Source organism: Strix uralensis, chromosome 23, assembly GCF_047716275.1.
Source record: "Strix uralensis isolate ZFMK-TIS-50842 chromosome 23, bStrUra1, whole genome shotgun sequence".
Classification (NCBI taxonomy): domain Eukaryota; kingdom Metazoa; phylum Chordata; class Aves; order Strigiformes; family Strigidae; genus Strix; species Strix uralensis.
The window spans coordinates 1,251,421-1,277,213 of NC_133994.1; the positions used below are offsets into that span (position 1 = coordinate 1,251,421).

Consider the following 25,793-nt stretch of genomic DNA (forward strand, 5'->3'; position numbering starts at 1 on the left):
TTTTTCTTTTTCATTTTTTCAAAAACCACAAATTGAACAACTACAGCAAACAAGACATTATTCGGACACCAGCAAGAACAAGCACAGTTTCTGTACGGAGAGTTAAACACTCACAGATTTCCAGCTCTTATTCTCCTCCTATCCGCCAGCAACCAGTGACTCTGCTTCCAGGAGCTGCCAGGCCCAGGCAGCTTCCACTGTTCATGGCGTCAGAAAACGGCGATGTCCAAAGTACCCCAATATCCCCAAAATCCCCATTATTCCACAGGACTCTCACAAGCAGTTTTGCCCAGTTCTACCAGTACTGCACCAGCAGCCCCCTCCGCGTCGCCGCGGTGCCCAGGGGTGTCACTCCCTGCCCGTCCCCCCGGCTCTGTGCCCCCCTAAGCTGAACTCCCCTTCCCCCGTGTTGGCCCAGCACAGGCCCGGCGGGGGCCGAGGGTGCCCCGGGTGCCCAGGCCGGGTCCACGAGCAGCTCCAGGGACTTCAAAGGGAGCACTCGCACGCGTAAGGCAAGGACAGCCCGGCCTCCTGAACGTCCATTTATTTAGATGTTCAGGAAGTCTTTGAAAAGTTTCCTTTGACAGGTCCTTGCTCTAGCCATGAGCTATGTGGATCCAGGTTAGGGTACGGAGAAAGGATAAAGAGCTTGTTAAAAAAATAGAAAACAGAGGGGCATTCGAAAGGAGCAATCGCTAACGTCTGAAAGCAAAGGGACGAGGGAGACGTACTGTGTTATTTGTGGTCCCAGAGGGGTCAGAACTCGGATCTCTGCTGGTTTTAATCTAAATAAATGACCCAGACAGAGGAACCAGCTTAAATTCAGGGAAGAGGTGAACACAGAGGCAGGAGAAGAATAAAACTCAAACGCAGCCGTATTTGCTTTGTAAACACACTGACAAAATGCTAGTAAAGCTTCTTCCTTATCAGTTTAAAGTAACACACCAATGGGCTAAAAAAATATAAAGTGGGAGTGAATGATCGCTAAGAACGAGCCAAAGCTGGAACTCGGGAGCTCTGAGGAACAACAGGCAACCCCCAGAGCTCGAGGGCACTCGGATACCTGGTACAACGCAGCTGGAAGGGGAAAAATAGAGAGCGAACCTCCGTAACCTCACAATGAGTAACTGAGCTGACCACTGCCTGGCGGCGAGTTTGCTAACACTTCACATGTGACAGCCAGGCTTTTGATAACACGCTTTGTAAAGTTTCAACAGCATGACAGCACCTGCAAAATTTTACACTTATTTGATGATGAATGTGAGCTGCAGAGACGGAATTGTAGTAACAACACACCGACAGCTACTGCTCCTCTGAGTAACTCCTTCATCTCAACTGCATTTATACCAGGAATGAATTTAGGCTGCATTTTAAAAAATGAAAACGAGAAAGAAGAGATTTTTATTGAACTATGTGCAATCTTAAATGACATTAGACCTCAGCTTTAGTTGTTAGTTTCAGCCTAATGCAGATAACAGGACACGGGGGCCTAAAAGGAAATTAAAGAAAAACAAATTCAAAACAGACGTCAGGAAGCACATCTTTATAGGAGGACTCACGGCCTCCCAGGCAATGCTTCGGCATTGGGTGTAATTCAAGAATCAATTAGGTGGCATCCTGGAGGGAACGGACATTTGAAAGGAGAAAATAAAGTCTTGCTGAATCAAACGGCTTTTAGTTGTTCCCAGTCCCGGTTTTATGCGGTTTATGTGATTCTGCGATTCCAGAGAATGAAAACAAAACTCGGAAGCAAACCTACAACTGCAAACACTCTTACGTTCGTCTGCTCCAAGCGTAAGGAGCGTCACTAAAAACTGCCTCTTCCGGGTTTCGCTGGGGAAGCTCAGAAGGACAGCAAAGTCCTATTTTTTATGACCCAAGTTTCCAGGTAAGTCTGAGATGATTTTACAAGCCCAACTTATTTTGTATTTCTCTGAAAGAAACAGTTAAGTTTGACAGTCCTTTTTACAGCCAGGTTTTCAAATACCTACTACTAAATTTTAGATTTGGTGCAGAAGAGTGAAAAGGAGCCTGTCAAATGTCACTGTATAGCATATTGTCTTTTGAGTCTTCTCAAATCAGCTGATTTTCAGGAAGTAAAGTGCATTACCGGGTATTTCTTACTCTTCAGAAAACATGTAGCACATTCCCTTTACAAAAAGAATTAATTTGGTTCCTTATTTCTCATGTGCTACTAATTCCTACTGTATATGTAATTAAATAGACACCTAGGAGGTTTAAGTGACTTGGTAGAAACCACATCACTTACCAATGACAACCAGGAATCAAAACCAAAGCACCTTATTTCCTGGCCTCCCTATTCCTTGATCTACCCTTGGACATATGGTCAGTTTATGTCAGCTTAAAGAACATTTTAATTCATATTTGGATGAATATATAAGACCGACAGAGTCACAAGAAAAACCAAGGAAAAGTTCTAAGAAAGACATCAGTAAAACACTGAAAAGTCAGCAACCTCCTGTTACCTGCATGAAGTTGGCACTTAAAAAATAAGCTTTCAAAACAATTATTGCTGCAAAAGTTGGAAATCTCAGTTTTCTGAGAGCAAAAGAAAATCAATGATAATTAAGCTCTTCTGTAAACTTAGCACTAACTCTCAGGAGTGCTATTATAATGCAACATTGTCCAGAAGTCAAACCTCTATTACAAAAAAACCACACAGGCCATTTTCTGGGAGAAGACCAGATCAAATAAATCTTTATTTTCCTAACCTTTGTTAAGTTGCAAGTCTCCTTTTTTGGAAGAAAACTGAACTAACAATCTCTGAATAATCGGGAGCAAGCATTTTAGTCAGACAGGGGCGCACAGTGAATACACAGTATTCATTCAAGGCATATCAAATAACGCAACTGAAAAAATCAGAACAGGGAATGGTTCCAAAATATATGTCTGCTTTGGAGAGGTTTTTTTAAATTTTTGATTTACCTAATGTCTACACTCAAAATTCTGTATGACTCTGTATGGAAAAAAAAATTGACTCCGTATGTACCAGGGATTATAATGTGGGAGAGAGTAGCTTCTTAAGTTAAACTAAGCATAAAAACGTGATGTATTTGACCACCTGGCCTTCTGCTGCTCATAAATTTGTTTGTGCTTCTCTTCACATAATAACTATTACATTAGCTCTGTTGTGAACTTACGACTGGGTATGGAAATACCACAGTATTAGCTACCAAAAATGAAACTGTTTGAATTGTTACTATCGTTTGACAACATGCAAAACACTTCACTCACATCATGGAAAACACAGAGACTGATTTTCAGTGAGCTCTCAATTCATCATTCATTCAGTTTTGCTCATATACGTACCCATTCTAACAAGAAATCGACCAAAGCATATTTTTTGCCAAAGTTTTTTGAAACTGACTGTAAAACACCGGGAGAAAAAATTTCCCACTTGGTCTTCCATCAGAAATATTCCTTCATATACCTGTATATACACACACAGGCTTACATATATTTTCTGGTGAGCTTTACTGAAGTTGAAAACACTCACTCAAACAGGAGCCCCTCTGTGAGGGCCAGCCCCGCACGCGGGGTGCTGCCCGGGGAAGAGACGGGCAGTTTTGGGATGGGCCCTCTTCCACAGACACAACGCAAACGGAAGTATAAAAATCAGCTCACCCTGTCCACAGCTAGCAGAAAACAGTCACCCAGCCCTCTGCCTTAAACACCCAGCTGAGCACGTGAAACTGTGTGTGAATCTCCCCGCTCTGATCCCTCTTGTTAAACTTTGTGATTTAAGGTAGGGCACTCCCTACCTTAGATTTTAAAGCAGATACACTACAGGGCTTTTCTTTGCTTTTGTTTTTTGATCCACTGCTCCAGGCACCTCTGATAGGCATTAGGAAAAGAGAAAAAAAAAAATCTAGCTAGACCCAGCAGTTAATTTACTGGCAAGCCCTTCAAAACAGCCCGATTTTCAGAGACATCCAGCACCTTCAGCTGTCCTTGAGATGAATGGTTAATGTGAGTGTTAAACAACACTGCAAATCAGACCACTCATTTGCCAGCATACATCTAAATATAAGTTAAGTGTCTATCTTCAAGCTGCCAAGCCGGATTATTTTTGGCTGGTACACTTAATATACAATCCTATGAATCATTATATGTAATGCTACAGGACTGCGGTATTATGTTGGCACAGCTCTCCAGAAAGGAGAAAAAATAACAGAGTGGTGAATGAGGAGTGTGCAGGGAAAGGGGTTTTATCTGGGGGACAACATCACCTGTAAGGCTGCTCTCCAGTGTGTGTCCGCAGATGCCTGGTCAGGTTTGCTGAGCGCGGGAAGATCTTACCACAGTACCTAGACAGCGAAAGCCAAAGCAACCGTCAGTGCACAGAAGTCCCGCCACGCCGTTACAAACAGGGCACCGCAGCTCCCACCGACCCCGCTCCCGCCATCGGAAAATGTACGTGCTAGGAACTCCAGGGACCCCTGTACCGAGGGAGGAGACGTGGAGGTGAAAACAGAGCGACACCCACCCCAGAACAACGGGATTCGCCGTGGCAAGACCCTGGTGTGACCCATTTCCATCGAGGCACGGAACAACGGTCGGTTACGCTGCATCATTGGGAAGGGCAGGAAAAAGCAAAAACCCCATGAGAACACCCAGTTCAGACCCAAATGCTGGCCGGCTTGGTGGCTCCTCTCGGAGGCCTGGGCACGCCCCCAGGAAGGCGGCGAGGCCGTAGCGAGCCACCCCCAGCGCGTCTCCCAGCTTCCATCAGAAGTTGAAGACCCTCTTCAGCCTAACGTTGAGGAGTTGGGTTCGGTACCCTTTTGCTGAGTTTCTTCCATCTATTTTTCTGAAAGCTGAGTGCACGTGAGCTTTGGGCATCCACAACCTCCGACAGCAGTGAGTTCCTCTGCTGAACTGTGTTGTGTAAAAGCACCTCCTGCTCGTCTGAAACAGTCACCCAGGAACCGCATCCGACATGGCCTCTTTCCTGCCGCAGGACAGAGGGTGTTTGATCGCTGCCTATTCCTATCATCTGTCACTTGAGGTTTTTACAGATCTCCTTTATAGCCCTTTTTAGTTGCTTATCATGCAGAATCTACTTGAGATCATCCTTCTCAAAATTCACAGAAATTTTCTTCTGGATAAATGCTGCAGCATTACTGTGATGGGGATACACTGCTGTGAGTCTGACAGTCTGCTTAGAATAAGGAAATGCAGCAATAGGAAACGAAATAAGAGAAGGAACTTTTGTCCACAATAAATCTGATTCACAGTAAACTCAAAAGGAAGGGAGGTATAAATAAAAATATTAATTGGGAAATAAAATATGAAGGATGAAGGGTTACGTTCTGTGGCTATGAAACCTGATGCTTACTGTTGTAGAAGGAATATATGAGTAGACTTTCTTAATTTCAGAGACATTCTGCACCTTCCGATGTCCTGAAGATGAATGGTTAATGTGAGCGTTCATCAGCGACGAAAATCCAAACCTTAACTTGGGTGTCTGTATCTAAACATAAGCTTAGTCCCTATTGTAGGGAGAACCCCCAAATTCCTCAATACTCAACTGGAGTTTGAGCCCACAGCTTTTGTGGCCAAAGTGAACTAAGAGATACCTCAGACAACACAGGTACCCACCTACTGCACCCAAGACAAACACAGCGGGAGCCACCACAAGAACCACCAGTAGTTGCAGGTAAAACTGTGTGAGCAGACAGAGGTTTCTATTCCCCAGGGATCTGCTCCAACAAGAGCGTTTAGAGCTGCGATGGACACGATTGTGTTTGAAAAAGTTGTTTACTCTATGACAGTTTTTAAATTCCGTTATTTTGCACAGCTGAGACTGGACATAGCTGAGACTGCACTCGCACTGGAAACTGGCATTTGCAACCAAACACAAGAGACTTGGCTTGGAGAATTCTGTTTGCTTGAGAATCACCAGATCTGCTCTCAAGGTTATTAAAAATTACAAAGAAAATAGAAGATGCTGATTTTCTACCAGACAAAACAAGCTATTTCAGAGTGAATTAGTCATCAGAATGCTCTGTTCTAATTCCGCTGCTTCTCGTTTTCCCTCCCACCCCTGCCGAGACACCAAAGATGCCCACGGGAAGCTGCTCTGTTGCACGCTGGTGCCTGGTGCAGTTTCCCAGCAGGGGTGGCACCCCCCAGGGCCGCCTCAACAAGGCGGGGGGACGGTCCCGCGCCCGCGGGGTGCCCAGGCCCTTACCTGCAGGTGTAACGCTCCTTGCCCTTGCGCAGGATGGGATCCGATAGCGTGGGCGGTGGAGATCGGAAGTTGAACGGGTGATGTGGAAGGGGCTGCAGGGATGTGCCAGTGTCTGCCTTCATGGCTGCAAAACTCTCCAGTTTCTCTGTCATTGTTTCTATGGCTGACATCTACAAGCACAAGGCAAGACCTCGTGTCATAAAAATCCACAGGAAGAACAATATCCGATGCATAAAACATGTCTTTTAGCACTAGTATGTTGGTCAGAGCCTGTTGCTGGTGTTTGCTCTTGCTCTCAGAAGCTAGCACAGTGTGAAATGGAGCCACTGAACCCAGCCAGGAAAGAGAGAAGTAGTGCATCGGGCTCAGAGAAATCAGAAAAGGTACAACTGGTAAGCATTAGATCTCAGAAATTAGGCACTTATTTACCTTCTGCAACACGCCTGTGTTTACTTTCAGCATTTCAGATTAAAAATTATCTCAGCGTATGCTTGGCTTCCCTTTTTCCAGGGATGACGCTGAAATTAGACACCGTGGTCAACTGCTGGATGTCGAACTCACCGCCCAAACCCTCCTCTCAAACCCAAACCAAAGTCTGGGAAAGCGAGGAGGTTTGATTTCTCATACAGCCCCCGCTACACCCAGAGCTGCGGGCAGGCCGGGGCAGCCCACCCTGGTTAGAGAGGATGGAGACGTTTTGGGCAGGAGGCAGAAGAATCCTGGCCCAAGCAGAGTGGGAGGGAGCACGGGGAATGCGCGACCGCTGATCAGGGAGCTGAGGCAGGAGAGAGGCCGAGGCTGGAGGGGCGAAGAGGGAGCAGCTGGGGATGAGGAGGAGTTAAGATCAGGCTCAGGATGGAGTGGGTCCACAGAGAGTTTTTGCCTAGCGAAGAGGCCAACATTTTAATTATATGTAAGAAAGGTTCAGAAGGCAGCAAAGGTGATGGAAGGATGGGTGGGAGATGGCTGAGCTTCCTGGAGTGAAAGGGAATTCCAGCCAAAATACTCCACAGGAGCTGTGGCTGGGTGAGTTACGGTTGGGAGGACACAACCTACACAACCATGACAGGCACAGGGGCCTAGAGACGTGACGCTGAACAAAACGTTTCTGGGTGCCTCTATCAGCTTTAGCTTGTACGACTCGGCAACGGCCGTGTTCTCACATAAACACTGCATTAAATACCACACCAGAAAGGGGGAGAAAGGGAAAAAGCTGGAGATACAGAAGGGGGAAGCAAAAAAGGGAAGGAAAAAGTCAGCCTGTGTGCAAAAAAAAAGGATATGCATAAAAATCCTACCTAAAGAAAACCACTTTTACTTTCATTAGAGCAAAACAGGAAATCCAAGTCCAAGAGAGAAATGCAACTCGGAGGACTATGCTGACATCTCCAACATTCAATTTTATGCACTCTTGAGAGCACTTTCAAGATACCAAGCAGAAAACATGGATAAAACAAACAAGGCAGCAATAAAGCTGCCTCCTCGCTGCGGATGACATCACCGGGAAAGCAGGGAGCACCGGGGGGAGTGGGAGCCTGAATGGAGAGTCAGGCCGAGAGCTGGGGCGACAGCGAGCGAGCGGAAGGCAGTAGGAAGCCATATATCAAAACTAGATGCTCTATTGTACAGGAAGGGCTGACCTTTTGCACGTTTACACTTTATTAAACTGGGCTCGGGGCGGGGGAAGAGAGCCAAGATATTGTTTAAAATGTATGACTATAAAAAAAAGTTGTCTTAATCACCAAAGAATACATTGTGGAAGGCTGACAACCATTCATAAGCTGTAAAAAAGAGGAGTAGTAAAACCCATTTCCCGATAATAGATCCACGGCCCCTTAGTTGGAGGCTCCCAGCCCATGATAAATAGTAAGTAATACTTAGCGCCAGCCACTTGAAAAGGTTACTTGATCATTTACAGCAAAAGCTCTGCCCCAGCTGCCAGTCATGTAACAAAACCATCATGTTAAAATGCTATCCGGATCTTTCAGAGCTATGCCACTCAGCCCTTTGCTGGAGTACCTGGAGATATCTTTTGTTGTGCCCTGTTCTTTAGGCACTTAGTCAGAGATGTTTGCTGGCTTGATAGCCGTAGGCTTATTTTAAAATTCTAAACACCGGCCATAGCCTCTCCAGTGGTAAAGGCACTTTGCTATTTAGGGAACAACTGCCTGGTTATAATAAAAAAGAAGGGGAGAAGAAAAGAAACTTAACAGGTGAGAAAAGGTTTTCCATTAAGTTATCAAAAAGTTACACCATTTATTTATGTTGTCCAGAGTTTCATTTAAAATAGACAATGCAGGAACAACTCCCGTCAGAGCAGAGAGACTACTGTCAACGACTGGCTGAGAAACAGAAGGTGTCTGAAATTAATTTTGAGAGACAAAGCATCTTCTGAATGCTCAGTCTTCATCACACCTTCCAGCTTAATCCCAACCCACCCAGGGCCCTCCATGAGAGCTGGGGAATTACTCACAGAAGAAAAGGCTGAGACCAGACTCGTGTTTAGAGTGAGAGAAACACACGTGCCTCTAAGTGACCTGGTACATGAACGTTGGTCCTAACGAAGAAGACAGTAGCCGGAGCCCCTGAAAATATGATTTCTTAGGAAAAGATCCAGGATAATACCGAATGGGGATCTGGGAGTAAAAATCTCACATATTCTTGAACAGATGACTGGTCTTCATTCACCGCATTTGAAATACCCGATTGATTACGCAGCATGGGAACAGCAACCCTCTAGATCAAGTGATCTTTACACAGCAACCTGCTTTATTAAAAAGGAGTTATCAGGAAGTTTTGGGCTTGAGTGACTGTAAATTTTGGGCTATTCTGTGTGATAAGCTGTTAGAGATAACCAGACCTTCCACATCTTTTCATTGCCATGGGAAGAGGACGTGGTCAGGATTTCAGGAACAATGTTAATGACCTTCCACCCAATGCTCGCTCCTACCCAGGGTCCGTACGTTTCTCATCGTCTTGCTGGGTTGCTTTGCCACACTAGCTCCTCCCTGCTATCAGATTCTTTACAGGCAGATATCCCCACTATTCTAACTCACACAAACACAGGATGTTCCTGGCCAGCCTGTCACCATTATCCAGCCTGTATGAAGGAAAAATCGGGGGAAGTTATTAACCAAACTCTGAGGCTGATGCGAAACAATGAGGGAACTAAGTTTAGCTGTGAAAGCAACCAGGATCCAGCTTTCACAAACCTGCAAGTTATTTATCTAAGGTGGGAAACATTATCAGAGGAGAACAATGCATGTGAATATACAGGAGAGCACAATCATGTCCAGAGAGCTCAGCTCCCAGCGTGTGTTCACAGCCCAGACGGAGGATAGCTGGTGACTGTCACACCGGGGAGGGCGCGGGGCAGCGTGGGGCAGGACTCGCTGCCTTACCCTCACGGAGCAAGAAACCCCGAGGGCAAAGAGTGACACCGCTTCTGGCGGAGTTTAGCTACGGCTTGTAAGAAAGGGGGGTGTAAACTGGGGTCGATTCTTGTGAATAGTTGTGGTCTCCCATTGCCCTGCAGTGACTCCGGCCTGAAGGAGATGCAGAGGGAGCAAATATCCCTGGGCTGCCAGGGGAACAGAGACTGGAGCAGCTGTGCAGGGACAGAATTGGAGTTCTCCCTCAGTGACCCGTCACCTTGAGGAGAGGCAGGGCTGAACCCTGGCTCTCCACTGCCCTGCACTTCCACACTTTCTAAATGCTGGAAGGGAACGTCGGGCAGGTATAAAATGCTACTGCTTGGACGCTGGAGAGTCCTTCTCCACCTTGCACTGCTGCAAATGGCTGCACCGCGTGTTCCCAAAGGAAAAATTATGCAGGCGTGTGAAAGGGGAGTTTGGCAGACCACGAGTTGTGCAGCCCTCACCCCTGTTCTTCTGTTCGTGCAAAAGAAACAGCAAAGCATAACCACCATCAGCCTCAAGCCAGGTATGAAAGTGAAAGTATCTGAAAGCAACTGGTGGAAAACAGTGGAGTTCCCAGTCGGGCCCTTGGATGAGACAGAGTCTGATCCAAGTGACCTGTTTGTACCAGCTCCTTCTCAAACTTCTTGGCATTCAATCAACACGGCATTGTCACGTCGCTGCTTTTACCTGGGGGTGAAAAAGCAGCGGGGAGGGTCGCAGGTACTTCTCCTTTAGGGCACCCACAGGGTCTGTCACCTTCCGCTTCTCCACCCTGCTGGACAACAACACAGAGGGTTACATACCTTACAGGGCTACAGGCAGCAAAGAAAGAGCCAAACCGTTTGCAGAGGTGTTTAAATTACATATATGAGGCTACTCCTCTATTGACACAAACGTCTTTCTTCCCCTTCTACTGGATACTACAAATTATAACCCACAAGTTACCCTGCAAAAGGCCCTGGAAATGGTATGAAAACGGATCCCCTCCTTTGGGCAATAATTTTAGCCATCAGACTGACGACTAAGAAAACATTTTGATCTTTCTACGTGAGAACTAATGCCTCTGCTACAGTGGTTTATAGGCCTCTGCTGTTGTGAAATGTGCTGAAAAAACTACATTTACAGCAAAAGCAGTATTTAAGTGGTAGAAGCTCTAGAGTCCACAGCATGGAAAAAATCTGTCTTTGAGAGTCTGCCTTTATCTTAAGAGTTAACACTGGGCCAGACTTTGCAGCCCCAAGTGTGCTGAAATCATTAGGTGTTTCATATTTATTTCCTCCCTTGCAGCTGAGAGATAATTTGCATTGAGTTTCTTTGGCAATCATACGTGGACAACAATTTAAAAAGTTAGGAACTGGTGGGAGATTCCTGAAGTGACTTAGGAACCCGAGTTCTTCTGATGTCTCCATTCAAATATTCCATGCTTAAGCACTTTCCTGTGCAGAAACGATCCTGAAGTTAGGCTCCTATTTTTGAAAATATTGGATTTGCTTTCACAAAATGTTCTACTTGCAGGGAAACTGTGGTGTGGAATCACCAAAAAGAGAAACTGAAATGTCCTCTATAGGGAAAAAAGTGTTGTGAAAGTAACTCCAATAAATGCAGCTGCATCTTTAAATTACTGGAATAGAGTCCGTCTCAGCTAAACCAGCAGAAATCCAATAGTAAGAGTAATTTTAACTACATTAGTCCAGCATAAATGAGAGCAAATTATTTTGCTGCATTTCAGCTGATTGGTGTGTGGATCAAATTACCAAAGAGTTTAAAAGAAGAGTCATGCAGAGTGCTATTTAGCGAACTGTATTTAATCTGCATTTAATTTTTCTTAGGTAGAAGAAAAGAGAAGAGCTGGATTTGAAACGCAGTCAGAATTACTGCGCTTTGGAAGGTACGTGCTTTTACGGGCATGAGTTTTCAGAAAAACAACAATCTGTAAAACAATACGTAAAAAGCTTCTCCCTGACACAAGGTAAAACTGCAAACCGCAGCGAGCGACACCCCCTTTTCCTCTCTGTGACGCGCTGAAATCAGCTGCGATGCCCAGGGCAATGCCCCTGCACCTCTCGAGAGAGCCCCACCTGCACCAGAACCGTAAAACCTCCGCGAAGCGACAGCGTTTCACGCAGCTCTACCATCGCCCAGCGTCGGGTAACGACAACACAACAAACGCACAAACGTCCTCGTCAGAGCTGGATTCCGCAGCGCGCAGAGGATTAAGCTGATCTTTTCAGCCCAGTGCCTGAGAACGTTACCTTAACAAGGCTGAGCTAAAAACTGCACTGATTTCAGGCTGTCTGGCTGCATTAAATTATATCACCAGGAGAAAATGTCAAGGATTTAAGTGGCCTTTGGGAGAAAAATGAAGGAGCCAAATGATGTGAGAGAGTCTGATAAAGAGAAGTTTAGAAACAAAATATTTCCATATTTTTTAAGCTGGGACTTGGAAGCTCTGCTGTTTAGCTCATTACATCAGAAGTCTGATTCACAAGCAACTCCACCACTGACTTTCTATTTTAATATATTACTAAAACTATATGCATCCCCTGGAATGCAACAAACGATGCCCCCATCCTTCACTTCCATCTGTCTGCTGGACCTTTACGGTTTTCCCGGGGCTGCTATTTTAATTGGCAATGGCTTTTTCAACCCATGTTATTTTAACATTCCTACTGAGAATGCCCAGAGGTGGCAGGATCCTACGCTATCTCGAAGCTTTTGCCTTTCTATCCCGTTTAGTTCATTTTTTTTCCAGAAGGACTTTTTACAAAAATAGATGCCGGCCTGTTTCCCTCATGACTTGCTGTTCCAGGAGGAGAGAGAGGACCACGGTGGGTCCCAGCCAGCATGCGTTACACGTCCCGGGCTGGGATGCAGCCGTTTCCATCACAGATGGTAAGCATGTAAGCAAGCAACACAGCACCAACCCCGAGAGTGCTGGCAAAGCGAGAGACGCTTTCTTAACAGCAAGCAACGAGGGCTCACTAATCCTCATCTCAGCTGACAGTTCTTTGGCCTGGCTAGACATTGACATCATTTTTTCCCACAGTTATCAAGCGTACAATAGCGGCAGGGCAGTGACATAGGTGCTGTTCTCCCGGCCCGCTTCGCCCGCCGGCAGCGACGGCCACGCCACCCGCTGCTGCTCGCAGCCCTTCGAACGCTCAAGAGAACCGTCCCGGTGCTGGCAGAGGCTCTGTGGTGCCGAGGAGTCTTTCCAGCGCCACGAAAACACCCGCTCATGCAGCAGGTCCAGCCCAGCAGGCTGGCTTCCAGCTGGGCTCAGCACGCAGCCCGGCGGCACACGATCCACCACGAGAACAACCCGTCCGCTTCCAGGAACTGGCTGTTCAATTCCACATGGAATCCAGCAGCCCTCTAGGCCAAACGTACTGACCCGGATGTTACAAAGCATCCTGTCCGAAGGGAGAATTAATTGCCACGTTAATGTCTAAATAACTAGTTTGGGATACCTCTTTTCACTGGACTTTGCTAAAAACAAGAAAACGGCATCTGCCGCGTGACAAATCCACCTCATCCGCAGCAGCACGATAACAAAGGTAGTGCCAGTGCCCGGCTGGGTGACACACAAACTTACTGGTACCCTCACCATAAAGCTTAAAATAATTTTCCTTTAGAAACAGGTTTTATAAAAAGCTCTAAACCAACAAGACTCAAGTCTTCCCTATAGGTCTTCTGAATTCATTCCTTCTGGAAGTTTAACTGGCATTTGGATAATTCATCCCGTCTGCTTTACACATGCCTTCCAAGTTCAGCTTAGTCTAGGCAAGACATAACAATCAGGCCTTCCTCAAAAACCAGCTGGTTCAAGTGAAACTGGAAAACCCTTGTTATCTTCTAAGAAAGATAAGTCTGCAAGAGATGTATCTGGGAGAGACCTGGATAATAACACGCTACCATGTATTCACACAGTACTTGTTACTCCAGACTTAAAAACGTTTCAAAAGGGTCCACAGCAGCAGTTCCTATGAACTGAAAAACTCTAAGAAAAGGAATCAGAAAGAAAAAGGGGGGTGGGGAGGAAGAAAGGTGAAGTGGCTCACAAAAGGCCATCAAGTAAGTCAGTGGGAGAGCTGCATTTCCAGGCTCCCAGGGCTCCTGACTCATTCCCAAGCCATGAGAGGCTGGGCTGCGAGGCATCTGAACTCTGCATTCTTATCGAATCAAACCTCTGGAATTTCCCCAGCAGAAGTGCCATCTTAGCGTTGGCTCGTGGGAGAGTCCTTAAATAGGTCAAGTTTCTTCTTTATCAAAATAAGGATGTGTCCTTTATACATATTGATTACGAGTACTCCTTTCAATTATTCAGCCCTTTCGATTCAGCAAATTCAACGTGCTGTGACAAAGGAGAGAGAAGTACAATCACCCGCAGCAGACTTTCACTGCTCTTTCTAAACAACCTACAGCCCGATCTGCCTCAAGTTGCGATGTCAGCTAGAAAATTAGCTCGTTAGAGGAAACGCTTAAGGCAGGGTATGTTAATACCTGTATATGGGGTCCATGAAAAAGGGTGATGGCTTAGCGTAATGCAGGGATGGCTGCTGAGGCAGTTGCGACTGGGAAATCTTGGGTAAGACTTCACTTGCCATTAGCTTCCTTTCCCCATAAATATGGTTTTTCCGTGGCTCTCTTCCTCCGTTCTGACTGGCTCGGATGCGGTTGCCGATGCTCAGATCCAGAGGCTGTTCCTCCCCTGAGGACGGGGCTGGCAGGACCTTAGGTGGCGGCAAGATTGGCTTAATCTCTTTTGGCTTCGTGGTGAGATCGAAGGGTGACTCTGAGCTGGTGCTGCCCACTTTGTGGAGGTCCCTGGGTGACTTTGGTTCTGCCTTGACCAGCAAGTTGTGATTGAGGGTCCGCTCCGTAAAGGGGTAGAGTGAGTGGGGGAAATTGGGGAGGAACTGAAAAGGGAACATGGAATGATACGGGAGCGAACCCATCTTTTTCTCCTGCATCCCCATAAAGCCAGGCCCAAAATATTTCTCTGCGATGGAGGCGATAGCTTTAATAGAGTCATTAGCTGCTCCCGTGGTGGGCAGCAGGTGCTCTTCGGGGGGAGGAAAGAAGGAATGCTGAGAATAGAAGAGAGGGATCTCACTTGTGTTGTTGGTGGAACTTGCAGACACAGAGCTGCTGACAAAATCGGGCTTGCTCTCAATTTGTTTGCTCTTATCTTTTGTTTTGTCCCTGTCGCTCTCTGCATCACTGTCCAGGTCAGAACCGGTGCCGGTAGTGGTGTCCAGATCTGTGCCCGTGGTTGTATTGACATCCTCAAAGTCACTGCCATCGGACATGTCACTGTTCCTGGCTTTTAGCTTCTCCAGGTAGGAGTTTTCCAGGCTGCTTTCACATTTCTCCTCTCCTGAAGCGGCCTGGTTGCTGTTGCTGACTGCAGAGATCAGAGGAAGTGCTGGGTTCCCAAGGGGGCTCGGAAGCTTCGCGTCTTGAGTGTGGTTGAGGGGACTTTTGAGCAGTTGTGTAGGCGGTAACAAGGGGGGCCTGGGGTACAGAGACGGTGGGAAAATCCCCGGGAATCCCGGAGTGAGAGCAGGAAATGCTGGGGGGGCAGGTGAGAACGGGAGACCCCCCGGGTGCGGGCGGGATGGAAAATAATCATTAAATCCCAGGCTGGCATGGTTGAGGTTGGGAGAGGGCTTGGATTTGTCCATCATGGAAGTGGGCGTTAGGGGTAGGCCAGGGGCAAAAATCCCGCCCGGGTTGTAATGGTTCTTGCCCTCGCAGAAGCGCCGGTGTTTGTTGAGGGAGGAGGTAGTGCTGAACATCTGGCCGCAGTCCTTGCATTTGATCTGGGTGCGACAGTCCGCGTGCATCCGCTTGTGACGGCAGAGGTTGGAGAACTGCGTGTAGGATTTGTGACAGACCTCACCTAAAGCATCAACAGAAACCAACAACAAAAGCAATATGAAATTAAGAGCAAACGGCAGGGATGGCCCCAGGAGCGTCCCCCACCCCCTCCACCCTGCCCCGAAACCTCGCTCCCCCAGGACAGAGGAGGGAAAGGCGCTGGCCCAGCAGCACCCGCCGCCACGCTCCTCCTGCCCGCCCGCAGCCGGTCAGTCCCGCCGTGCCGCCGCTCTGGGGTGTCCCTCTGGCCCCTTCCAGGAACGTGGGAGAAGCTGCCTCTCCCTGTGGATGTTTGTAGGGACTCAGCCTCACCATCTGGGACTCCGAGAAGGAAGAGGCAGCCGGGGGGATCCTGGCCGAGGACGCTGGAAGAGCTGCGAGGGGGAGTGGGCTGGAAGAGCCCCGGGAGAGGCTGACAGAGAGCAGGGCCCTCGCCCGGCCGGCACGGGCCACGCTGACAGAGCCGAGAAATGCCACCGCCTCTCCCCTGCCCTAAACCTCCTGCCGAGAGAATCCCTCCACCAGCGACTCTCTACAGAAATCTGAGGGGATGGGCTACTCCTGCTCAAACTTTCTTTTGGAATTTACAATAATCATGCTTTTTAATGATAATATCTATTTCTATTAGCTAGGCTGCTTTCCCTGTAGTCCCGGCATGGCCGGAAGCACTGCAAGCTGAAGGGAGAAGAATTTTGCCTTGTTTAATCAAACTTACCCCTTCTTTAATGCCATTAATAGTAAGTAACCGCTCCACAGGGATGCTCTATAAATACTTTGCCAGCCAGGCCTCAGTTCATCTAGAAGCGGGGTGAGATCTTATGTTCGTTAATTTAGTAAGACACCCTCACACTGCTAAGTTAACGCTACATCAGCGTTTTCTTTAACGACCTGTAAATATCAAGCTTTCAAAATGTGAATTTTTATGACCTCTTTCACCTGCAGACTTTGCTGGGGTGGAAGGAACAGTGCAAAGTAAGAAAAAAATCCCACCCAAACTTTTCTATGTATCAAAACACTGTAAATTTTTATTATATGATGCCTCTTTCAACATAGGAATAAATTCTACTTCTTAGTGAATTAACACACTTCTTTCACCAGAGAACTGCTGTTAGCACCATTCTGTAAACATGGAAACTGAGACAGAGAGAGGGAAAGTATATTGTTCAGAGCTGGGGAGGCAAGGACCTGAATCCAACTTCTCCTGACACCCAGTCCTCCAACTCAGTGACAAAGTGGTCTGTCCGTCCGTCCCTCCGTCCTTCCTTCCTCCCTCCCTTCCAACTTCTACCAACGGGTACATGCAAGTGTGACTCTTCCTGTATTTTTCTCTAAATCTTTAGGATTTACATCAGTGTTTGAATACCAAATGGCTGGCAGGAGATTATTTCACCGGCAGCTCTGAAGACATGAGGGGAAGCCCCTTCTATTGAAATTCAAAGCAAAGATTATTAAAATTTTTAAAATTTGACATTTCAGTTCAAAATTCAGTGGATTGTCACTGAAGGGTCTCTTGTGTCTAATTGCACTAGGAATTTAGTATGAACCATCTTTCCCCAGAGTATTTCAGCCTTTCTGCTTTGGACCCAGATACAGCAAGAAGCTGCAAAGGAAACACAAACAGGAGAACTAGAAATTCATCCGAAGAGTTTCAGTGTTTGGGGAACAGCTTTTTCAAATGCGTATGCTAAAGCCATCCCCAGTTTTTGGCAAACACACCTTAAAAACTTACATTGGTTCTTCTGAACTACTACTATTGCATACATAAAGTTTTATGGCTGTTGCATGTATTATTTTAGCTACTTTAGATTTTCAAAGAAAGGGTTGATTTAGGTTTTTTACTTCATTTTAAAATGTTTTCTTAAAAAATATCTAAGCAGAGTTCTTAAAGGAAACACTGCCCAGTTTATTTTCCATAAAGCTTATAGTCTATTAGGTACAACAATCTCTGTTTCTACAGAAATTTCAGGCAGCTCACCGCTGCCTGTCTCGGGTTTGATACTACTTTAACTGCTCGACCCTTGGCTCTGGAACGGGCCAGTATTTTTCTTGTCCTGCCTGTCTGCACGAAGCCAGCGGCCTCAGGCTTGGGGGAGCGACCGCGTGTCTCCAAACGGACGGGCAGGTGCAAATGCTTTCACGTGTAAGGAGACCATGAGTAAGCTCCCTCTCCAATTACTAATAATATCTGAAGAAACATCACGTTTGGGTGGATTTCTTTAAAAGTTGTTTGTATATTTTTCTTTCCAGAACAAAATTACCCCTTTCTAATTTTAACCATCTCCCTTGCCATGTGCCAAGGGACGCTACACAGTGGTTTATAAGACACACAAAAGTTTACGATAAATGGCTAATCTGCTTCAGCAGATTGTGTCACGACTGAGTGCACTTTCTGGCAGTTCTCACTGGCTCGACACTCTGTTTGTGGTGTTTGCGGTATTTGTATTGTATGCGTTCACAATATCACAAAAAAAGAAGTTATATTGTTCCCTTGTGGCACAACTTTCTGAGAAGACTAAGGATACCAAAAGCAAAGCCTTCCAAGGGAATCAGGTTCCTTTTTTCCATTTTCCACCCCAGGAAGAGTTGCTAGATATATACAATGCTGCACAAAATTCCCTAAAGAAAACTGCTATCGGTGTAAGAGCTCACACCATCATTCTAAAACAGGGAAAATGGAAAAGTTTTGTTTGAGCCTCCAGTTATACAACAATTCAGTAACTCTGCATGTAACGTCCTCTCTTGCTGTTCTGTGTTCTGCACTTATAAAGCTACAGTTTGGGATTTTTTTAAAGAAAGTGTAATACTGTAACGAACACACACACACACACAAACCCTTTTCTTCCACTGACCAGGAAAGAAAAACTTGCCCGCGAGTCCTGCCTCAGGCTCCCCTGAAGTCGCTAATGGATTCCATATTCATGCACGTGACTCCACCTGGCACATCTGAACCAGGCAGAATCAGTCTCAAGTTGTTTTACATGCTGATTTAGACTGACAACTCCCTAATTCTTATGAGGTGAGAGTGAGGAGATTATGAGAAGAAATCATTCATCTCACCGCAGCAATACTATGAGATTCAAATTATCTCTTTCATGTGCCCGTCATCAAATGAAAGATTGCATCAACATGAGCAATAAGAGTATTTCTTCTTCCTCCACTGACACCCATCTGATTATCTCAGAACACATTAAGGAAACGAGTCTCCCAGGATACTCTTGCATACTGTTCCCATTATACCAATAGGGAAAAAAAGGCAGAAGTGGGTTCAGTGGCTTCTCTACCGTAACATCAAAGCCCGGAATCAAACACAGATCCCGTTCCGTGCTTGAACTGTGCTTTCTGAAGAGTGTCAGGAAGGAGTCCCTAAAGTTTCTATAGCTTTGTTGTGACACAATCCACTTTTCTGCACAGTTATCAAAATCCAATAGGTGCCGTGTCAATTAAAAAAATATACAACCCTGAGAATGACAAGAAATGAGATGAATGGCTCTCAAGAGAAAATGCCCTTTTGGAAATATTCCCCTAAAGAGAGCACTAAGGACACAGTTAACCTGCTAGTTATTTGGCTTCCAAGCATGATCTAGATGAAACACGCAGTAAATAAAGACGGAAAAAACTCTTTTTAAAAACCACCTTCTTCTTGTCTCTGTGACTATTCCAAATTCTTTACAATGGCTGCGGGATTTGAGGCACCCCTGAAAAACATTTCGATCAGGCTGTGTCAGCTATTTATTTATGTCACCAACAATGAACATTCAAAAATTATTAAGGAAAAAAAGACGAGAGAAAGAAAAGATATGAGAAAATGGCATCGCTAGGACTGCTGAGAGACTCAGCTTTTAACTTGTCAAGAAAGTCAAAAACTGTCATGAATGTTTACTGAAAAAACAGGGAGCATGCAAAAAAAAAAAAAAAAGAAAAAAATTGCTGCGGAATTTCATCTTGTGCTCTGACCTATAAAATTACAGCGGCGGCTCACAGAGGGACAGCTAGTACTGGGGGGCCCTGCAGGATACGTGCAATTATAGCAAAAGCCAGAGCTCTGTGATGGCCGTGACAACTTACATATGAAAGGTTTGACAGTGCTGTGAATGTGCTTGTGCTGTTTGAGGCCAGATGAGGTGGCAAAGGTTTTGCCGCAGTCCGGGCAGGCGTGGGCCCGCGCGCCAACGTGCTGGGAGCGGATGTGCCGCTGGAGGTTGCTGGGGTCAGTAAACACCTGAAAGAGAAAACGCCTTGAGCGAGGGGGAACAAAGCAGGAGGGAGAAGAGTATACGTGAAAAGCTTGGCTGTTGTTTTGGGTTTTTTTGTCAGCACCGCTCCTGGCCCGAGGAGCGCGGGGCTGCATCGTGGCCGCTGCTCCGACACCCGGGAAAAGGCCAAAGGGGAGCTGCTGGGGCTCGGCAGGGTGCAGCTCCACGCCCAGACTGAGCTGTGAGCGCCCGCCCCTCTCCTCACGGTGGCTGGGCCACCAAACGTCCTCCGGACCCCTTCCCCCCGGTGCCGGAGCCCTCCCCAGGCAGAGCTGCCCCCGTTCCCGTGTCCCGGGCCATACCTTCACACAGTTTTCACATTCAAACCGTTTCCCGCTGTCGTGAGACATCTGGTGACGAATCAGGTTGGATTTCCAGTTGAAGGCCTTGGGACACTGGTCGCACTTGTACTCCCTCTCCTCGGTGTGGATCACCATGTGCTGCTCCAGGCTGGGGGAGAGAGACGGGCTGAGCTGAGCTGGCCCGGCCAGCAGCGAGCGGAGCCCGGGGCCGGTGAGCGGAGCCCAGGGCCGGCAGCTCCAGCCCCGAACCGGGCAGTGCCTGCCAAGCACGTACTGCTACAGAATTCCTGCCCTGTACCAGGGCTGAAACCGAGAGAGGCGATTAGAGATGGCGATAGGGAAACAGGCTGCGAGCCCGCGGGGTCTGGGGGGGTTTCCAGAACGAGCTGCTGCCGCAGAGCGCGGCTGCAGGAGCCTTTGTGGAGAGGGGGTGAGCAGCACAGTGACCATGAGAGGTGCGGCGACACGCAAATCCCATTTTGGTTTTTGGCATTTATGTCACAGATGGAAGCTGCCCTAGTCTGCCTCAAAATGTCGCTGCGTTTTATGATATTTCTTATTAAATACCTGAGTCCATTTACAAGGGGGAAAAGGAAGGTAAAACCAGACCTGACCCTGCAGGTTCCTGAAGGGAAAAATGAGCACTTTGTGACCAAGACTCCTATGGCATCCCCACAGGGAAAGACAAGATATTAGCTGTTGCTGCTGAGACTATCACGTTGCCGTTTTCATGGGCACACAGCCCACAGCTTCCCAGAACACAGCAACTTAACATTGGAAAGAAACATGATAAGGTGCAAACACATTTTACTTCTAAATGTCAGACATCTTTGATTACTTAACTCGGCAATTTCAACTTCTGCCAACTGGCAGCCTCTCCCAAGCCAGGAGGATGATGGCAAACCAAAGTGGCTGCTGGAGCAGGGCCACGGCAGGGACGGCTTTTCAGAGAAAGGCACCGGGTGCTCCGTGTCCCCTACACCAAAGCACCGTCCCTGCGCATCAGCGCGCAGCGTGCCGCTGGCCACCGAACCGGGGCGACCGCCCAGGGAAGCCACCGGCGGCGGGAGCGGGGCCGCTGCGGAGCCTGGGAAGTTGTCCTGTTGAAAAGCGAGTGCTGTAAAACGCACTGAGCAGGCGGGAGACCCTGCACCTCCCCGGCCAGCCCTGAGAAAGAGAGGAAGAAAATCCGCATCCTTTGCTGCCTTCCGTGTACTTTAGCTTCCGTGTAACTTTAACTTTCCTCATGTGAATTCTGATGAAGGACAAACCTATGTGAAATCTGCTACTGCCTGAAATCCCCTGCAGATCGATATTAAACCACTCCTATGGAACTTTAAAGCACAGCTATACATTTTATAAGAACATTAAAACTAAACACTACTGGAAAATCCTGCCAGTCTTCATTAAATGCTACAGGACGATGTCACAGCAGGTAACCCCTGGGCATTTCCACAGGGCCTGAAGGATCGGGAAACCTGGGGGACTGTCTGCTGACAGGCACCAGCAGGCACCTGCCTGAAACTCCCAGTGTAAGGGCCAATCGCACCAACATCTTTGTGGCCGGAGGGCGCTCGCGAGCAAGGGTGACCGTGTAGAAGGTGGCTTCATCCCAAGCGGGCTTGGGGACTGCAACCTGCCCCGCAACTCTCCACACGAAGCTAAGCAGCCACCAGCCTGCTACTCCTTGAAGAACCTCCTCTTCCTTCGAGTCAGACAGTTAATATTCATGAACATGCCCCTTATAAACCACCAATCCACTAATTTTAAAGCAGCAATATTCATTTTGCTAAAGCAGTGGTGTTCCTAACACTATAAAATTTTTTACACGTGCAAAGAAATATATACCTTTCATATACATGTACAAAAATACGTTCTTGTTAACTGTGATTTATGAGTTTATTTAGAGCAAATATGGACAAACTAATATGCTGTTTAGAGGCAAGTACCTACTGGGATTAGCAAAACATTTATTTATTTAGTCAGCTGCTAAATGCTCAATTTCAGTTCCCCAGTGGCACTCTTGATTTGATCTGTATTAACTTCTGAAAAATTATAAGACCATCTAGGTAAGCTGACTGGATATATTCTGTGCTTTCGTGGCTTTCTCAGTACCTAAAATGCAGCAGATTGATGGGGGAGGGACAGATGTGGACATTCTCTCCCAGCTCCACTAAATCCATCAGCCTGTAGCACACTGAATGGCCATGCTGCTGCTGAAAACCCCAACCCAAACGTTTGGAACGGTCTAAAAGGCAACATGTCCAACGAGCCCAGGAGCCCCTATCACAACTCCAAGCATTTTCCAAGTGTGCACGTCTGTGGCTAGTGACTTGGACTCTCCATCCAAGTTCAGCTGGAAATACCTGGAAAAGGCCTCTCCGTCACCTACAGCTGCTCAAAAATTGGAAATCCATGCTAGCACACACATGGGCTTTTGCCTCAAGCTCGAGATATTTGTGTTGATCACACTGATGATCAGTAAATGTTCTGCCACGTTTCCTTCTTAATTACAAGGTCTGTAAAGTAACAGTTAGGAGTGATGATTTTGAAGAATCAAAACAGGAGAAGGTCCTGAAAATAAATCAGGACAGGGCTTGTATAACTGGTGTTCTGTCCTTGGCCCTTCCAGAAGTTTTCGATCTGACTTTGAACAAGACATTTGCTCGTCCCTTTTACCTTAAAAACACTTAGAAGCAGTGTGTGCTCCGGGAGCCCTCTGCTCCTCTGCCAGTGCTGCTGGCCATGGAGGTGTGCCCCAAGGCGAGCCAAATCTCAGACCCAGTCACGGTCTGTCTTACCCACTTCTCCCAGAAACCCAGGGAAACTGGGACCTTAACTCAGCCACGTCATTTGGATACCTACAGTTGGCTGAACGTCTTACTCCCAGGGATAAGTAATCACTGAAGGGAAAAGGGACTGAAAGTTTTTCTGCTTCTCTCAACCCCTGCAAAATGGACACGGTGCCACTCCAGGCCCCCAAAGGGAGCCAGGAAACAGATGTCAGAAAGAGGAGATGCCATATACATTTCAAAAGGGTATTTCCTAAACTAACATAAAAACTACAGAGTGCTAGAAGCGAAAGAGGAGAAAGTTTCTAACACAGCTAGAGAGATAAAAGAACTGGAATTTCTACCAAAATCATAAATATTTAAAACATTTAGAGGCAGTTGTCCTTTCCTTGTCAGGTAAAAAAATGAAGAGAATTGCAGCCTCCTAGCATCTAAACAAAAGTAGCCAACGTAGAAACACAAGGTGAGGAACAAAGCCATCAAGCTGTGCTAACAGCACCACTACACAGGTATCACTGGCAGACACTATCTATTACCAACTTTTAAAATGCCCACAACACAGCCAAGAGCCAAGCTCTTTTTTATACAGATAAACTAGTGGAATGTTCTTTACGTTTCATCTTTCTCTACATTTTTTAAAATAGATTTTTTTCTTCACTTACTCACCCAGATAAAAGATCTGAAAGTAACAACATAATTAAGTTCAAAATGACTAATGCTGGTGAACATCATGTTTTTTAACAGAAATGAAAGAGGCCTTATACTGGCTTTGAGCTCAGTGTTTTTGCTCTACTTATACCGTGCATGACAGAGGATTGCCAGTTCTCCCAATTTTATAACAAAACTTGCTGTGCATGCTGTTTGTTCATCTAAGAAGTGAAATGAGTATGTGAGAACTTCAGCCTCTGGTAAACATAAAACTCTAGTCCTTATGCTGTGAGAAAACCTTGAAAATACAGCCCAAGAGCTAAAGGCTTAGGATGCAAATAAACACAATCCTAGAATGATTTTAAAAACCCTCAACTTTTTAAAGCTGGCTCCTAATATTTAACCATTTGAGTCTCACATTGGAAATGAATCAGAAATCTCAAAGGTCTCTGCTTTAAAGCTGCATTTGACTACTATCACATTATGCTTGAAAGATGCAAATTTTCAGTTAAAACTTACTGGGCCAAAGAAGTTTTCCTTTTTAAAAAAAGTTCAATTCTTGTTTAGAGTTGCCTTACAATAGCAATAATAATAATTGAATAATTATTGCCAATAACAATATGAGCTGGAGAATATTCTGTCTTCTTCTTTTTCCTTTTCACATTTCTATTACAAAAATGCTTGGTGAACACAAAATTTCTTCATGAATATTTTCATTTAAAAAAAAAATTAAAACTGAAAATGTGATTGGAAGAGAATTTTTTTAATTGCTTCTGCAAGATCAGATAGGAGTTGATGACCACGTTAAGATTTCTTAGTGTAACAACGCCTCTCTATACCCACTGATCTCAAACAACCAAGAATTACATATGGAAAAGTCTTCATGCAAATATTGGGAGAATGTAAGACCACTTTTTTCCCTCAGAAGCAGATCACATGGGAGCAGCTGCTTCAAAGACACTAACCAGGTCTGAAAAAGTCACAGGGAATTCAGAAAACAACCATTTAAACTTTATATTGCCAATAATCTGTGGATGCTTCTACCAATGAGTGAGGAAAAGCTGTCAGGTCTATGAAATCAAGGGGAAGTAAAATGCTGTCCAATAGCTAATGACACCGAAGGACCCTAAACCGACCCCCCTTAACCCTATGGAGACGGCAAAGGCACATCCCAGCGCTGTCCTGAGCCGCCCAGCTCCCCCCTCGGTCCCCCACTTCCCACCTTGGCCAGGACCGCGCAGCAGGAAGGGCGAGGGGCAGGCCGGAGGAGGGCCTGGCAATTTTCCAGTACCTGTACTTATTGGGGAACATCCTCTCACAGTCTTTGCACTCATGGACCTGTCCATCTCCAAGACCTTCTTGCTTGATCTCGTCGTTCAGGGTCTCGTAGAGCGAGCTGACCGCGCTGCAGGCGTACTTCTTGTGTCGCCGCAGGTCGAGCTTCGACTGGAAAAGCTCATCACAGTCCTCGCAGCGAAACGTGTGCTCTTCTACAACAGAGAGAGAAGAGGATTTTGACTTGTGGACCAGGAAGTTCAAGCAAGTCTAATTATTTTACCCAACACTGGGCTTGTACAGAACAGGCAATATTCTGTGAGGATCTAACAAACACAGAGGAAATTTGTAAGTGACAGGAGAGAGAAACCAAGGTAGGCTGTGCCAGCAGACTGCTTTCACTTTAAGCATTAAGAAAAAAAATAAATGCACACAACCAGGAGAGATCTCGTTTTCTTTGTGTCCTGGCCTCTGCGGAGACATAGAGACCGACAGGAATTAGCAGATACACAAAATACCGGGGCTATTGTGGAGCACTGTGTTTGTTTGCAATGAGGTTTTTTGAAAATATGAACGAGCTTTTCCTCCAAAGGGGCTGTCAGGGAAAAAAGGGACAAACCATGCTCATACAGAGACAGATACTGGGAAAAGCAAATCGCCACAGCACAAACCTGGAGAAGCTCCTTTCTAAGACAATGTCTTTCTAATGTTCCCTCTTAACTCATCCCACACAGCTGCAGCAGCACAGTGCACCGTCAAACCCGAGGAGTTCAAAACCAGAGTACCATGGAAGAAAGAAAAGGGAGCCAAATTCTTTGTTGTTGTGCTGTTTTGGGGTTTTTTTTGTTTGTTTTTTTTTTAAAAAAAGATCTAATGCACATAATAAATTATTGTAGTCAAGGTCAAACAAATTAAAAAGAGGGCAGCTATTATTAAGTTTACAAGGCAGCATCCTGACCATAGTGCCAAGCCAAACAATCAGCTCAGAGCTGTAAATTTTCCAGCAG

The 25,793-nt window shown here is 46.3% G+C and overlaps 1 protein-coding gene and 1 long non-coding RNA gene across 3 annotated transcripts in view; one reads left to right on the plus strand and one right to left on the minus strand.

The window, feature by feature from the left end:
• PRDM16 (PR/SET domain 16) overlaps positions 1-25,793 on the minus strand; it is a 342,717-nt gene that overhangs the window by 14,365 nt on the left and 302,559 nt on the right. For both annotated transcript variants that reach the window (XM_074892612.1, XM_074892611.1), the window contains exons 6-12: positions 24,803-25,001; positions 20,072-20,219; positions 19,582-19,735; positions 14,137-15,538; positions 10,321-10,408; positions 6,215-6,384; positions 4,251-4,328 (exon numbers count right to left, since the gene is read on the minus strand). In XM_074892612.1, the coding sequence (XP_074748713.1) occupies positions 4,251-4,328; positions 6,215-6,384; positions 10,321-10,408; positions 14,137-15,538; positions 19,582-19,735; positions 20,072-20,219; positions 24,803-25,001 (2,239 nt within the window). The remainder of the gene's footprint in view (positions 1-4,250; positions 4,329-6,214; positions 6,385-10,320; positions 10,409-14,136; positions 15,539-19,581; positions 19,736-20,071; positions 20,220-24,802; positions 25,002-25,793) is intronic.
• On the plus strand, positions 1,825-14,892 carry LOC141953793 (uncharacterized). The gene is made up of 3 exons (XR_012632008.1): positions 1,825-1,888; positions 11,463-11,521; positions 14,865-14,892. It is a non-coding gene; the product is annotated as an uncharacterized LOC141953793 (long non-coding RNA).